Source organism: the organism of the source record quoted next, unplaced genomic scaffold (genome assembly GCF_019419815.1).
Source record: "Pyrus x bretschneideri cultivar Hongxiangsu unplaced genomic scaffold, Pyrus_bretschneideri_v1 Contig9, whole genome shotgun sequence".
Taxonomy (NCBI): Eukaryota; Viridiplantae; Streptophyta; class Magnoliopsida; order Rosales; family Rosaceae; genus Pyrus; species Pyrus x bretschneideri.
The window spans coordinates 2,842,068-2,858,835 of NW_025999831.1; the positions used below are offsets into that span (position 1 = coordinate 2,842,068).

The following is a 16,768-nucleotide window of genomic DNA, read 5'->3' on the forward strand; positions in this document are numbered from 1 at the left end:
CATATATGTATATATATTTTTTTAATTTTATATTTATAAATTAATTGAATCTAATGATTAAGATATAATTTGATTAAATCCAACGGTAAAAAAAATATATAACGGTCAAATTTAAATCAAACATCTAAACTAATCAAAAAATATTTTATGTGTTTCATATTCTTTCGTAGTGTTTCACGAGTTTCATGATGTCGGTTTAGTGATTTTTTAATATTTATCGAAATCTAAATATTTTTATATTAAAATGTTCAAAAAATTAAATTAGGATAGTCTACATAATTTTTTTTTTTTTAAAGTTACTTTCTCATAAGGGTTAGAAGAGAAAAACTGTTTCGATTTCAAATCTAAATTTTTGGGCTAAAATTTTCAGATGATCTTAAAATAAAAATTTTAGCCCAAAATTTTGGAGATGATCTTAAAATAGCCTTCTTTGTAGGGTACCCTTCTTTTGTAGCACAGAGACAAAAGGGACAGTTTACACACCCACGGCCCAGGCCTAAAGATTCAAGTTCAGATCTGAACCCACCTGACTCAACAACATGTGTAGAGTCTGGACAGTGACATAAGATAAATTAAGAGCATTTTTTTCTTCTCTTTTTATTATTATTATTATTTTTGGTTGATAAAAAGAAAAAAAGTGGGATATATATATATTTTTTTGATGAAAAGTGGGATCTATTTGGAACCGGCAACTCCTAAATTGGGTTCAATTCACGAGTCATTCTATGAGAGTCTATGACTGCAATTTTGATAGAAAGTTGACGTCTCTCACCATAAAATTCACCACCGCAACTAACAATGCTCACCGTCCACTCAAAAGGTGATGGTGACTCTATTATTTATTAATTTGTGGTAAACAAAGTGAGTGAGATGATCCGTGTTGGAAATTTCACCAACTAAATTATACTAATTTAATACATATTTGACAACAATTTGCTTTATTTGTAACATCAAATTTCAATAGTCTGGATTAAATAATCTCTAAGCTTGGGATATTGGGATCCGAAGAGGATCAGGGTTCTTTCAAGTGATTAAAAGTAGAGGTATTTATTGATTTGTCTTTTGAACTTATATGAAGTTGTCAATTTTCTTTCTGAATTTTAATTTTAGCTGATTACTCCTGTAAATTTTTATAATTAGTCAATTTATCCCTTGAACTTTAATTTTAACCGATTACCCCCTAAACTTTTATAAATAACCAAGTCCCCCTGACATTAGATTTTAAAAATTTTCATCTCAAATTTTCATCCATTCAATTTTCTATCATTTTTGCCCTCATACAGTTGTCAAGTGTTGTTTCTGTGATCAAGATGGATGGAAAGTTAGATGAAATTTTTTCAAATCAAATGCCAAGGTGGAAATTGGCTATTATAAAAGTTCAGGAGATAATCGGCTCATGTTAAAGTTCAAGGGGGAAATTGGCTAATTATAAAAGTTCAAGGGCGTTAATCGGCTAAAATTGAAGTTCAGAGGGGGAAATTGACAGCTCCATACAAGTTCAAGGGCAAATAGACAAATATGCCTTAAAAGTATTGCTACTTAGTACTGCAGTCTAGTAGTATTCTTTTTTACTTGTAAGTGAAAGGTTTTAGATTCGATTCTCGCCAATGGCGAATTTGAATCACATTCTTGTTAGCCCATTGTGAGGTTTAGCACACCCCCTGAACTTTAGTGTAGATAATATCGTATTTGTTAAAAAAAAAAATACAATTACTTTGACAAGGCATGTGTCCTGGCCTTTCTATTAAAGTGGCCTAAAAACGGTCACTGACCATTACATGGTTAACGACTGTTTTAACAGAAAGCTAAACATATATATGAAAGTATTTCAGAATTATCATTTTAGGTGATCCATTTTTTACTTTCCAAATTCCTTGGAACATGGAAATCTCTCACCGAAACAGAGCCGGAGAGATTTCCTTTATTTTTGTGGGAGTGTGAATTTGACCAAAGTGTGCAAAGAAAAATTGTGTCAAAAGGTGAAGCAACATAGAATTTGTACAAAGAAAGAGAAAAAGTGTTGTTTTAAACAAGATGGACAGCAAAGAAGGAAATCTATCTGCATATCCAAGACCAAGTGTAAAGCCACAAACATATGACCCTACCAAGTTCCTCATGCTTTCATTTATAATATCCAACTCGATTTCGAATTAATGATAAAGATCATAGAGAAATCACACACAAAATGAGTGCAGAAAATTTAACCTCCTATGAACACTATATAAACTGTTAGCTCATTTAAACAGTGGCCATACTTAAACTTTCTGCAATCGCCTTTATGTTATTCTTCTATCTTAACGTATGAATATCTACACTTTTTGAATTTCCTCAAGCAAACATGTGCATATTAGATTGGCTTCAACATATGTACTCTTCTTATGCATTCAAGTTCAAATTGCCTATCATATATTATTTGAAAGAAAACATCTTTTACGTTAAGAAAATATATGAATACGAACACTGCTTGAGCCGTTACATCATTCAACCAACTATGGCCGAATTTCCCTTCTAGGAAGAACAAAGGTTGTAAAACCAAACTCAGGTTTAGATTCTGCCCATACCAAAATATATAATCACATTCAAACATAAAGTATTTAAATCACCACCAATTTTAAGATCACAGACACCTCTCCCTCAAACATATCACCTTCCCACATAACCACCAAAAAAAAAAAAAAAACTAACGAAAAGTTCAAAAAAACTTTAGTTTTAATGAAAAATGACAAATAAAGGTGTAGTGAATAGTAATTGAAAAAAAGTAAAAATGTGATTTTTCGTTACCGTGAATAATCGTAGAAGTTTTTCGTTAAAACTTCCCAAAAAAAATGTCAGCAAAAAATGCAGTCTTAACCTCAAAGTTCATTTTTGGAGATTCAAACATTCTCTTTTTTTGTTAATTTTGGTGAGACAATTTGTACATGATCTAGAAACTACGTTAAAAATAAAATAAAATAAATAAATAAATAAAGCAGAAATAGGCCGGCAATGTATTACTTCCACAAATCTTTGAAACCTTCAACATTCGTTTTCTTTTTTTTTTTTTAAATGCCCACAAAATCCACATTTAACCCCCGAAGTCAAACAACATGACAAGGATACAAACTCTTACAATATACAAATTCCCACCACCCTGAAAAAACCTAATTTCGATGATTTAGATCCTCTCTATCCCTCCATCATGTGACGGATAAATCATTGGACGAATAAATTACTGGTTACACAGCGAAGTATTCCATTTTTCACATCCCCGTATATATTTAATTTAGATTTAGCCACATTAAATTAAATATAATGTGGTCAACACACCAAATAACCTCCGTAATTATAACTCGGGGGGTATTGTGGTCATTTCGCCAATAGTTAAATATTTTGAAATTATATACCAGTTAGAACCTTGGACGACGGTTCCCTCTGGGATGGGCTCCTCCAAAACCCGGTAGTGTAAAACCGGTCCCACATCTCCTTCTCGAGCTGCATCACATCCTTGTCACACGACTCATCGTCGGAGACCTTCTGCGACCTGTTGTTGATCTCCGCCACGCACTGCAAACCCACCGGGTGGAACTGGAGCTCCGAGCCGGCGAACCCGCAACTGCACTTGCAATTCCGGGGCTGCAACAGCCCCTTCTTGATCAGCCGCTGGCGGCGTTTCTTCTTCAGAACGCGGCGGCAGAGCCCCGCGGGGACCTTGTAGATTGCGAGAACTAAGAGGTTGACGAGGCCCCACGGGCAGCAGCAGCACACGGCAGCGCAATCGGCGGTGGTGCCGCCGACGACTTCAGCAAATCGGGTGGTGCTGGTTGAGACTTGGGTCCGGAGCAGCGGCTGCCGGCGCGGCGAAGAAGTCTGCCGGAGAAACAGTTGCCGCGATGAGGTTATCGATGCTGACATAGCTCAAATTAAAAAAAAAAAAAAAATGGGGAAATCGAAAACGGAAAATGGAGAGAATTCCAATCTGGGTTTTACAGATTGAACAATTTCTGAAAAAACCCAAAATTTAATTTCGATTTTTGATGTGGGAATTTCAAGAATTTTGCCGAATCAGAATGTCATGAGAAATGGGAAAATTCTTTTGGTTATTTGGTTTTGCCAAAAAATTATTAATAAAAAAAGAAGAAGCAAGGGCCTTGGATCCTCGGAACAAGGAAGAAGATGAATCCGATTAGGAGAAATCAAATTCCTTGCTCGAGGGTCGCCGGCGACCCCTGTTGTATGCGAAAGGGTCAAAGAATGAGTAATAAGAATAATAAGAGGGGTGACTCCATGGGAGGTGGGAGGGGAAGGTTGTGGGAAATGGGGGTGGCCGTGCAGGGAGGAGTGAGTTGGCAAAGATGATGTACGAGGGAGTTGTATAGGTGATACTACTATTAGGAGGCCAAGAAAATGGATGGAAGTGGGGGAGTTTAGGAAACGAGTATTGCGGTGGGGAGGAAGTTGTTGCGGAGGGTTTGGGTATTTTTGAAGGGTGACGGGCTTTTCTTGGAGGGGTTTCTTGCTCTATATGATTGTTGGGGAGTACAAAGGGAGTTTTAACGAAAAGTCTACGGTACTGTTCATTTTAATTAAAAATCATATTTTTACATTAAAAAGTCAATCCTGGTACTATTCACTTTACATTTTATTTTGTCCTTATTATTAAAACTCAAAGTGTTCAAGCCATTTTTATTAGTTTTCTTTTATAAAAATGGCAAAAAATGGGTTGGAAGAATGAATATGAGAGAGAGAGAGAGAGAGATGGGTGTTGGAGGACGAGGAGGAGGGTGTGAATTGTGAACTGGATCAGACCATCTCCAACCGAGGGCTGGACAGATGGCTCATTTTAACCTTCTGGCATTTCAAAATATTAATATTTTAATAAACAGTACATGGCTATATTTTTCTCCATCTCCAATGGGGGGCCAAAGGGCAATAAAGCTCGTTTTAGCTCTGTCACAAAAAACCGTCTCCAACAGAGGGCCAAATGGCCAAACATAATTTATTATTTAAATTTAAAAACTACGACAACTTAAATTTAAAAACAACAACTTAAATTTAAAAACTACAACTTATATTTAAAAACTACAACTTAAATTTAAAAACGACAAATTTAATTTAAAAACTACAAATTAAATTTAAAACTACAAATTAAATTGTGAATGAATGGTAAAGTTTTGTGAGGAATGGTGAATGAATGGTTTCGGTATTTATAGGAAAAAATTAGAATTTTTAAGAATTAAAAAAAAAAAAAATTGACCCATAAAACCAACAAAAAAAAAAAAGGCCCAAAAATTTGAATCCAATGATAATTGGCGTCAGCTAGCCGTTGGATTCAAATTTTTGTTTAAGCATTTTTGTCAGATATAACCGACAGGATTGCTGGAATTTCTGGCCAGCCCCAGGCTAGCTGGCTGGCTGCATACGGCCAACTCTTTGACCTTTTCAGATTCCCTGAGGCCCACGAGCCCTTTGGCCTAGCCCTCAGTTGGAGATGGTTTTCGGGCTATTTTCGACCCTTTGGCCCTCTTGACCATTCGGTTGGAGATGGCCTCAGTGGCGGGGTATTTATTTAAGCTCAAAGATTAAGAAAAGAAATCGAAAGGTGGAGCCAAAATAAAAATAGAAGAGTAACCGAAAGAATATAAAGACATACAAGAAGGTTGAGGCAGCTTGAGAGAGAAGAGAAAGTTTATGGAAGTATTTTTTTTTTCTTGACTAGATGATATTATCTATAATGATTGGTAGGAGAGTGGATTAGGCGCCATAATGGACTAACAATAATATGATTCAAACTTGCATTTGACGATAATTGAATCTAAGACCTCTCACTTACAACTGTAGTATTAAGGCTATCTCCAACCGAGGTCTGGCCACATGGCTCGTTTTAGCCCTCCGGCCTTCCAAGAAATTAATATTTTAATGAACAGTACATGGCCATATTTGCCTCTGTCTCCAACAGAGGGCCAAAGGGCTATAGGGCTCGTTTTAGCCCTGTCACAAAAAACCGTCTCCAACCGAGGGCCAAACATAATTTATTATTTAAAAACTACAACTTAAATTCAAATCCAACGACTAAGTGACGGCAAGCGGGTGGAATCGAAAAAATTTAGACTCCATCATGATGTCTTGCATTATATTACACAATATGATAGTGGAGGTTAAGCGAGATGGGTATATTGATGGAGAGTCCGATGATGACCAAGAAGATCCAAATAGGTCAAGAAGGGCTCGTGCAAAAATATATGATGGGCCTAATTTGCCTTTCAATCCAAGAGCTGGTAGTATCTCTATAAATGAGTATACGAGGCGTTATATAATGATACGTTCTCGTGCCACAAACAAGTACCTACAACAGGATTTTGTTGCACATCTTTGGGCCAAAAGAAGCATGGAGTAGGCGTTTAAGTTTTATGTTGTTAAATGTTTTTAAAAATATTATTTAAGTTTCATGTTGTTAAATGTTTTTTTTTATGTTGTATAATTTGTATGTTGGTTAATGTTATTTCATATTGTTTAATGTTGTTTCATGTTACTTAATTTAATTTAATGTTGTATAATGGCTTAGGAAGTTATAGGAAAAAAATATAATTTAAAAAAAATATGAAACAAATTTTATGAAATAGAAGTTATAGGAAAAAAATAGAATTTAAAATAAAATGAAACAAATTTTGTGAAATAGAAGTTATAGGAAAAATTTTGTAAAAAAAAAAAAAAAAAAAAAAATCAAATGCAACGGCTAGCTGACGTCAGCTAGCCGTTATATTTTGAATTTTAGCTTAAGGATTCCTGTCGGTTATAACCCACATGAATAATGATTTTTCTGGCCAGCCCTTTCAGATTCCGTGGGACGCTCTCAAATTCCATGAGCCCTCTGGCCTAGCCCTCGGTTGGAGACGGTTTTCGGGCTATTTTGAGCCCTTTGAACCCTTCGGTTAGAGATGGCCTAAGTGTGAAAGTTTATGGAGTTGGATTTGTCTATTTGTAATAAACAATTTGTTAAGAGTAGTATTAGAAATTACTTTAATTTTGTTTTGCGCTAAGCATAGGTAACTATTGAACTCTTAAGGGTAACATTTTAAATGAGTTTATTTTAAAGTGATGATAGCCACTTATACTATTAGCATATTTCTCTTTACTAGTGAGATGTCTTAAGTTCGATTCTCGCCAAAAACGAATTTGAAGTGATGATTGGCAAGCATTGAAGCAGATGTAAACTGATCCTTTTTAATTAGACAAATTTACCTTTTTTTTTTTTTTTTTTTTTTTGGTCAAAAGATAGATTTGTTAGATTAATTGTTATTTTAACGAGCCGAAAAAATACCCACGCTATGGTGCAAGAACCACGCCTCTCTCCACCATGGTAGTTGAGGGCTACTTGCATACAAATTTAATATTTAACTTGACTAAAAGGCATTCATTTGTCGTCTATAAAAATAACGGGAATACTAAAAGAGAATGGGATTGGAGACACCTTAACCATGTCAAATATTTAGCCGCTAAACTTTGTAGTTGTGCTTAAGAACACACATGATATAAGTGTTCTATTGTCAAATAATATGATATGTTATGTTAATTTATCATCACCAAAGTTATCGTTCAATTAACTTCTTATTTGAATGTGTACGTAATTTTATTTAATTCCGTACGCCAAATATCTCCATAATGTGTATGCGTTGTTGGTATGATTTGATTGATCTCTAAAACCAATCCAACACAAAAAAAACACACAATTATAATTGTTAATCACATTTATGGATTAATGAAATAAACAAAGCAAACTCTGCTCCGCGTACATAATCTGATGCCGTGGAATTTCAGCCGTTTCTATGAGTGGGAATGGGAATAGATACCCTTATCACGATTAGGGTATCTGTAATGTGTCACCATCCAACCATAGTTATGTTAGTTATTTCAAATTTGTTTGGAAATGTTTTTAAAATAATTGAAAGTTTTTTATAAAATTGATATTGAGTTTCAAAAATACTTAAAGTGTTGTAAACTTTCCAAGTTTAAGTGTGATTGTGTAAATTTTAGATTAGATTTGATTCTAGTTATCATTTTCAATTACAACTTGTATTCCTTGAGAATGAAGGAATATCTTCTCTCCTTTTTACTACTATAAATAAAGGCACTATGTGGGAGGGATAACACACATTCCCCTACAATTCTACAAATACATCTCTCTCAATTTCTCTACCCTTGCCGCCGGCCCTATTCCCTTTGTCAGATAAAATAGGCTACAACATGTTATCAGCATGCTCATACCACTAGGCTTAGGAATCTGACGTTGAAGTATTTTTTGCATCAACCAGTTCATCCATATCATCACGCAATCAGGTTATTTCAAAACAACAGATTTTATCTCGATATTTTTGCAGCCGTGATAACATGAGCATTCACCATAATGCATGACCCAACTTTACGTTTTTCGAATTTTAGATTTTACATAAATTGTGTATGCATTATATTCATAATTGTTAAATTATGTGAATTTGATATTTGTCATGAATTGCATCAAATATCTGTACTTACATTAAAATATTATTGATTTGAATATGCATATAATTGAATTTCATAATTGAAAAATAAAAAATAAAAAACGCCGCTTGGGTTCTTCGAACCTCGTGACCCCGAGCAAGCATGAAGCATCAAGCTCCTTTGAAACCCAACGCCCATAACATCCAAACCCAGAAAATCCACATCGCCTGAAGCGAGACCACGGCTTTGCCGTGCAATTTTCTGACCAAATCCGACATGGTATCTTAATTTTGATTCGACAGCATTGAAATTCCAGTTGAATTTCTTAGGTTTTTTTCCCCGATGTCGATACTCTGTCCATCCCCCAGAACTTGCTCGCCATCGAACCTATGACCTTGCACCGAGAAATTTTTCCCAAAACACGACCGCTTGCAATGACGGCACTGGCCTTCGTCCTCGGTGACTGCACCCAGCTTCGGCTGGGGTGTTTTATTTTTTGTTGAAACCCTAAGCCCCAAATCTTTGGGCTGACCTTCTCGGCCTACAAAAAAAAAAAAAAAAAGAAATTTTTTAAAGAACAGGGCTCGCATTATGTAGCCCAATCCTTGGCTCGACCCAACACCGGCCGGAGGGGCCATGGTGTCCTGGCGTTGTGTGCCACACCAGATCGTAGCTCTGCTGGAGCATCTGTGTTCCCTTGTATTGCATCACACATGATCTGGCCCCCGTTTGGGCCACCATTTTGGGCTTGGCTCCTTGTATGCAGCCGGTCTACTATATTGGGTCTGCAACCTAATATTAATATTAGGGCCTGATCAGCTTGTGAAAAAAAACAAAAATCAAAAAATTCTTGGGCCCGCCTGCAGCAAGCCGCGTGGATTTTTTTTGGGGCGCGCCTGATGCGGCCCATTTTGTCCATCTCCTCCCTGTGGGCTTGAAGCCTGCACTTGAGAAACCCCAACCCAATTTTTGAGCCTAAGTCACGCAGACCAAATTTGCTCAGCACCCCCCCCCCCCCCGGTGGGCTTTGGCCTATATTTTTGGGCCCTGAGCTTTGTTGTTTAATACTTTTAGACAATTTGGGTTTTATATTTTTTTGTTCACCCACACTTTAAATTTTGGTTGGAAGTCCAAATACTTAATTCAATTATAACTATAGACCTGAAGTTCTGTTTGCATATTTTTGTTGCATCTTTTTGTGTATATATTTGTGTTTGCTTGCAGGAACATATGAACCTGAAGTTTATAATTATTTTGAAACCTAAAGTTTCTTATAAACATGCCTTGTATGAAAACCTGAAGTTTTCTTTAAAAACATCACCCATGAAAACCCGAAGTTTTTTCATGCAAAATTAAACCAATACATGTCAATTAGAACTTGTATGTTCTACTCCTATGTGAATGGATTGATTTTTCTCCATTACACGCACCAAATCTTGTCCATCTATTTTGTGATAGGAACATGTTGAATTTGAACAAACTTGACTTCACTACTTTGGAAGTCTCTAAAAGGAATTACCTCAAGTAGGTCCAAGATGTGAAACTCCACCTCACTGCAAAGAACTTGCGTCCTGTCATTGAAGAAGAGACGGACAATCCTGTTGGCAAAGCTGAAAAAGCCACTGCTATGATCTTCATCCGAAGACATATCTATGACGCCTTGCAAACTGAATACCTCGCTGAAGAGGATCCACATGCATTATGGGTCGCTTTGGTTGATCGTTTTGATCATCAAAATGACATATTCTTACCTGAAACAAGACATAATTGGCAGCATTTGAGCTTCAAAGAATTTAAGTCTGTGAATGAATATAATTCTAAAGCTTGTCGAATCCAATCACTTCTCAAGTTTTGTAACGAAACTTTGACCGAAGAAGATCTCCAGGAGAAGACCTATTCGACCTTCTCTGCTTCTAAAATTGTCCTGCAGCAACAATATAGAGCTTAGAAGTTCACTAAGTTCTGGGATTTGATCTTTGTTTTACTTATTGCTGAAAAGCAGAACCAATTGTTGATGAAGAATCATCAAGCTCGATCTATTGGGGTGACTATTATGCCTGAAGCACATTATAGCACAAATTAGCACCCAAAACGCCAAAAAAGGCATGGTAGGGGCGGCCAAAAGCCATCCCACCAAGGTCAACAAAGTCAAGGCCCATCCAAGAGAGGAAACAAAGCCCATAAGCGCTCAAACCTCACTCCCAAGGCCCCGAACTTCAAGAATAAGGGTAAAGCACCTGAAACCATGGATGCGGACATGTGTTATCGTTGTGGTTCAAAGGACCATTGGTCCTGTGTTTGCCGAGCTCCCAAAAAGGTTGTAGATGAATATCATTCTTGTCGTAAGAAGTTTGAATTAAACTTCGTGCAAGTGGACGAATCGGAGACTACAAAGATGAAGGTTTCTGAATTTCAAGAGGATACCACCCATATGGAAGATCTTAGACATAAACAATTTTAGTTAGTTAAAATTGCATAATGGGGCTGAATTCCATCTAGTGGCCGAACCCCCCCTTTGTTTTTTTTTGTTGATTTTTGAACAATTTTCCTTTATGTTTGTTTTATTTGTTGGTGAATTGTTTTTGGATATTAAGTTTTCATTAATTACCATCCTTGAATAAATGAATTATTTTGAATTGATATTCGTTTTTAGAACTTTTATGCATGTGACCGATTCAAATTAATTTTTTGTTCTAGGTATAACTAGTGGGGAAGTTAGTTGTTTGGCAGATAGTGCAACCACACACACCGTTTTGTGTGAACGCATCTATTTCACTAACTTCATACCTAAGAATGCACATCTGACCACCCTCTCAGGCCCATCCAACCTGATAGAAGGATACAGTAAGACACATATAATGTTGTCCAATGGTACAATCTTGACCATTGCTGAGGCACTATATTCTCCACGTTCCGGAAGAATGTTGTTAAGTTTCATGGACATTGGAGATAATAATTACAATGCTGAAACCCACGTAGAAAACAGAGTTGAATTTCTATGCATAACTTCTTACGAATATGGCTATAAGTGTATTCTAGAGAAGATGAAGCGTATCCCGAGTGGTCTGTATACTACGACCATATGCCCCATAGAATGCCACTATGTGGCCGGCCCTACTATTGGGACCGTGCACAAAATTACACTTTGGCATGATCGTTTGGGACATCCTGGATGAATAGCGATGCACCGAATCCTCAAATCATCACACGGGCATCCACTAACCCGATGTTTAGGTTTGATCCAAGGAATTGCATGTCAAACATGTTCCATGGGAAAGATTATTACTAAGCCTTCTTATGACAAGATTCGTTCGAATCCTCCCATATTCATCCTTCATGCGGACCGTTTAAATACTTTATGGTTTTGGTTGACGCTTCCACAAGTTGGTCACACATGTGCTTGTTGTCCACAAGGAACGCTACTTTCTTCAAACTGTTGGCTTAGGTTATCAAGCTTAGGGCTCACCACCCTGATTATCCGATCAAATCTATTCGATTGGATAATGCTGGAAAATTCATACCTAAAACTTTTGATGACTATTGCATGTCGGTTAAGGTTGAAGTTGAACATCCCGTACCCCATGTTCACACCCAGAACGGCTTGGCAGAGGCTTTCATTAAGCGTTTACAAATGATTACTCGATCGTTGGTCATACGTACCAAGCTTTCGATCGCTGCTTGGGGCCATGCAATATTGCACGCAGTAAAATTGGTTCGCCTAAGGCCTGTTGCTACACAACCATTTAATGCCCTTTAGTTGGTTACCGGATACAAACCCGACATATTGCATATGTGCCGATCTCGCTGCCCTTACGTACAAAAATAGGACCTCAGCTAAGGATGAGAATCTATGTCGGATATGATTCTCCTTCGATTATTCATTACTTAGAACCTTTGACAGACGATCTGTTTACCGCTCGTTTCGCGGATTGTCACTTCTATGAGACGGTCTTCCCATCGTTAGGGGGAGATAAAAATGTCAACGTTCCTGAAGAATGACGCAAATTATCGTGGATGACCCCCACTTTGTCTCATTTAGATCCCTGCATCGCTGTCTGAAACTGAAATACAACGCATATTAGATCTTTAGAGCATAGCTTAGAGCATGCCAGATGCTTTCATCGATCGAGCACGCGTGACAAGATCACATATTCTAGCTGCGAATACACCTGCAAAGATGGATGTACCAAATATATGATGGACTTCCCTCCTGGAAACCTGGAACGCCAATCTTGGTGATCCATGTACATTAGCGGCTAGCTAATCATCTGCCCCTACATAAAAACGTGGTAGACCCTTTGGTTCAAATGATTCACACCCCCGGAAGAGGAAATCCACGATACAAGGTCCCAAGAGCTTACCGTGACTCCGACTATCGCTTACTCATGAGGAAATTCTAGATTAAGGAAGTGTCCTTGAATAGATGAATCCTCATCCTGAGAATAGTGAGATTTCGGTTTATTATGTTAGCTTAGATGATATATGGTATAGAAATGAGATGATGGTCAAACTGGAACAAGCAATCCAAGTTAAACTCGATTTGCTTGCGAAACATAAGGTGTTTGGCCTATAGCTAATACTTCTCCATATGTTAAGCCCGTTGGCTACAAGTGGATTTTCATTTGAAAACGTAATGAGAATAACGAAATTGTGCGTTACAAAGCTCATCTTGTTGCATAAGGCTTCTCACAACACCCCGAGATTGACTATGACGAAACTTATTCACCTGTTATGGATGTGATTACTTTTCGTTACCTTATCAGTTTGGTAGTTTTCGAAAACTGAGTATGCAGCTGATGGACGTAGTAACTGCGTATCTCTATAGGGATCTTGATATGGAAATTTATATGAAAGTTCCGGAAGGACTTACATTGACTTGTTCAAATATTTCCAAACCCGAAACACGCTCTCGATTCAGCTGAGGTGTTCACTTTACGGTTTGAAACAATCCGGAAGAATGTGGTATAACCGTTTGAGTGAGTATTTTACTAGTCAGGGATATGTGAACAACGAACTATGCCTTTGTGTGTTTATTAAGAAGTCATATTCTGGATTTGCGACTGTTGCAGTATATGTCGATGAAATGAACCTTATTGGAACTCCTGAAGAGTTTGCAAGAATTGTCGCGTACCTGAAGTCGAAATTTGAGATGAAAGATCTAGGTAAGACTCTATACTGTCTCGGTCTCGAGATAGAGCATTGTTTGAATGGAATCCTAGTACATCAATCGAACTACACCCAAAAAGTGTTGCACCGCTTTAATGAGGATAAAGTGAAGCCTTCAAGTACTCATATGGTCGTTCGATCGCTAGATGTAAAAAAAGATCTCTTTTGTCCAAATGAGGATGATGAAGAGATTTTGGAGCCTGAAGTTCCTTATCTAAGTGTGATAGGCGCTTTATTGTACTTAGCTCAATGCACTAAACCCGGCATCTCTTTTGCTGTTAATCTTTTGGCAAGATACAGTAATGCACCTACACGCAGACACTGGACTAGCATGAAAGAGATCTTTTGTTACATTAAGGTTACTACGGATTTGGGCTTGTTGTATCCCTACGAATCCTCGAGTGATGCCGCACCTTCTGTTTCTCGAGTCGATTCTCGCCTTGTAGGTTATGCCGACACAGGATACTTACCTGATCCGCACAAGGCGCGTTCTCAAACGGGGTTATGTCGTTACTGTTGAGGCATCGCAATCTCTTGGAGGTCAACTAAACAGACTTTAGTTGCCACTTCGTCTAACCATGTTGAAATTCTCGCCTTACATGAAGCAACTCGGGAATACTTTTGGTTGAGAGTAGTAGTGGGCTATATTCGAAGCTCCTGCGATCTTTACCCCGCCATTGCTGCCTCGACAACGATCTTTGAAGACAACGCAGCATGCATTGAACAACTCAAGAAGGGCTACATCAAAGGAGAGAACACCAAGCACATTGCGTCGAAGTTCTTCTTTTCACATCAACAACAAGAACATCAGAAGATTGAAGTCACGCAAATCCGTTCACAAGACAATATGGCTGACCTCTTCACCAAATCACTCCCAAAGACGACATTTCAGAAGCTTGTTCATGGAATTGGTATGCGTAAACTTTATGAGTTGTAACATTGTTATTTCTCTTTGGAATTGTGTCAAACTCAGGAGGAGTATCCTAAAGAATACTTGCTTGATCTTAATGTACTCTTTTTCCCTACAATTAGGAGCATTTTTCCTACTGGGTTTTTGCTACCTAACCAGATTTTAACGAGGCACCCACCTTGGGCTGGTCATATCCCTGATGACGTCCCATAGACGTTTCTTTTGACTTTGCATTTCTCACACATTTTTCCTTAGACTATGGATTTTGTCCCTCCTCAGATTTTTGCTATAGCCTTAGGGTTTTTTTTTAGTGAGACTCACTTACTTATGCAAGTTCCTACCTTATTGAGAATAAGTGTTGTTCCTTAGAATCAGTGTTGACGAGTCGACTTCCTCAACTTCTGCATGATACTACCTTGAGTATTTACACACTCAAGGGGGAGTGTTGTAAACTTTCCTAGTTTAAGTGTGCTTGTGTAAATCCTAGATTAAATTTGATTCTAGTTATCCTTTCCTATTACAACTTGTATTCCTTAGGGATGAAGGAATATCTTCTCTCATTTTTACTACTACAAATAAAGGCACTATGTGGGAGGGATAACACACATTCCCCTACAATTCTACAAACACATCTCTTTCAATTTCTCTACCCTTGCCGCCAACCTTATTCCCTTTGTCAGATAAAATAGGTTACAACATTAAGTACTTTTTGAAAAGTGTTTCTTGCAATAAACACTTAAAATACTTTTTATAGGATGCACTTTTTATTAAAAATTAATTTCAAAAACATTTTTACCGAAAACATCTTCAATCATTTTAAAATCACTTTTCAATGAATTCCCTTTTTTTATTTTTTATTTTTTTTTGTGAACATTTTTGCTTTTTACAGCGTTGACGCCCAAAAAATTTTGCAAAGCAAGTTATCTCTGTGAATATAGTAATGAAAATCCCTATATCCAAAACGTAGGCCAAAAAGTTTTGAATACCAAGAACGCAATTGAGGCCTTGCACGAGACTTGTTTGTTATTAAAGTTAAGGTTGATGCCACGTGAGGGAAGGAGTCCATGATCTCTGTCACATTCACATTATATACTTTAATCATCCAACGTTTTGTTTGGGTTAATTATTTGTATCCGATTGCCTCCACAAAATTGATCAAAATCAACGTCACACCAAGGAGAAGCTCCGTTTAGAGCTTTACTAATCCTTCAATTAGTTAATCATTAATCCACTCTTTCAAACACAATCCCGGAAATATCTTAGATTATATAATTTAGGATTAAGTACTCAAAACTCTTCAACCTTTTATTAGTCTCAACTTTTTAAACATTTCAAACAAATATCTAACTTATTGAAAATGTTAGATCCGTTAATCTGCAATTAATTTTTTAAACATAGATTATATCAAAACCCATCAAATGGGTATATCATGGTCAACATTAATAGTAGTTGGCTCAAAATCTAAATTTCAAATATAGCTTATATAATATAGAACCTAATGATCAGACGAGTATTGAATTGAATTGAAAAATGGACCCAAATAGAAATACATTAGAAGGGCAATCTCCTAAGAAGAAGAGGGTTAAGAATTCAAATTGGGTTTCAAGGAGCATGTTTTTGTATATGTGATTTCCTCATTCATCGATTCTCAACTCGTAAAGCTTCCAGTTCTTCTTTATTGGCAGTGAAGATGGTGGTGCCTGTATCATGGCGGTCCATACCATTTCCATAACCTCCATGACCTTCTTCTCGATGTTTGCGGCTTGAGTTGTAGGGTAGAGTTGGTGGTTTTGCGTTGAATTTAGAGGTGATGGCCTGATGGGGGTGGTGGCGACTGTTAGTTGGTGGAGGCTATGCTTCCATGACTTTCTATTGATTTTGGAGACAAAGTAAGTCCTAATTAATTTGAAATATTTTTAGTTGGGCTTAACAGATGTGACATTTTCACAAGGTTTGGTACTTGTTTAGAATGTATAAAAAGGTTGAGACCAATTTAAAATGATACTAAAACGTTGCGGGTTTTTGGAATGATCTATCAAGGATTTACATAATCACAATTAGATAATATTTATAACACTCTCCCTTGAATGTGTAAATATTCAAGTAGATGCAACATCAGGTTTGGCAAAGCTGATGAAGTCGACTCGTCGGCATTGATCTGGGAACACGCTAGTCTCGAATATGGAACTTGCATATGAAAATGAGTCTTACAAAACCCAGGTATGGTAAAACCCAACA

At 37.1% G+C, this 16,768-nt stretch overlaps 1 protein-coding gene across 1 annotated transcript; it reads right to left on the reverse strand.

Annotated features, from left to right (window-relative positions):
* Positions 1-3,375: 3,375 nt before the first annotated feature.
* LOC125473590 lies at positions 3,376-3,891 on the reverse strand. The gene has a single exon (XM_048576657.1). The coding sequence runs from the start codon at positions 3,889-3,891 to the stop codon at positions 3,376-3,378; it is 516 nt and encodes a 171-aa protein (XP_048432614.1).
* Positions 3,892-16,768: the final 12,877 nt, after the last annotated feature.

Coding starts and splice junctions, on each gene's coding strand:
- LOC125473590 (XM_048576657.1), bottom strand. CDS start 3,891: ATGTCAGCATCGATAACCTCATCGCGGCAACTGTTTCTCCGGCAGACT.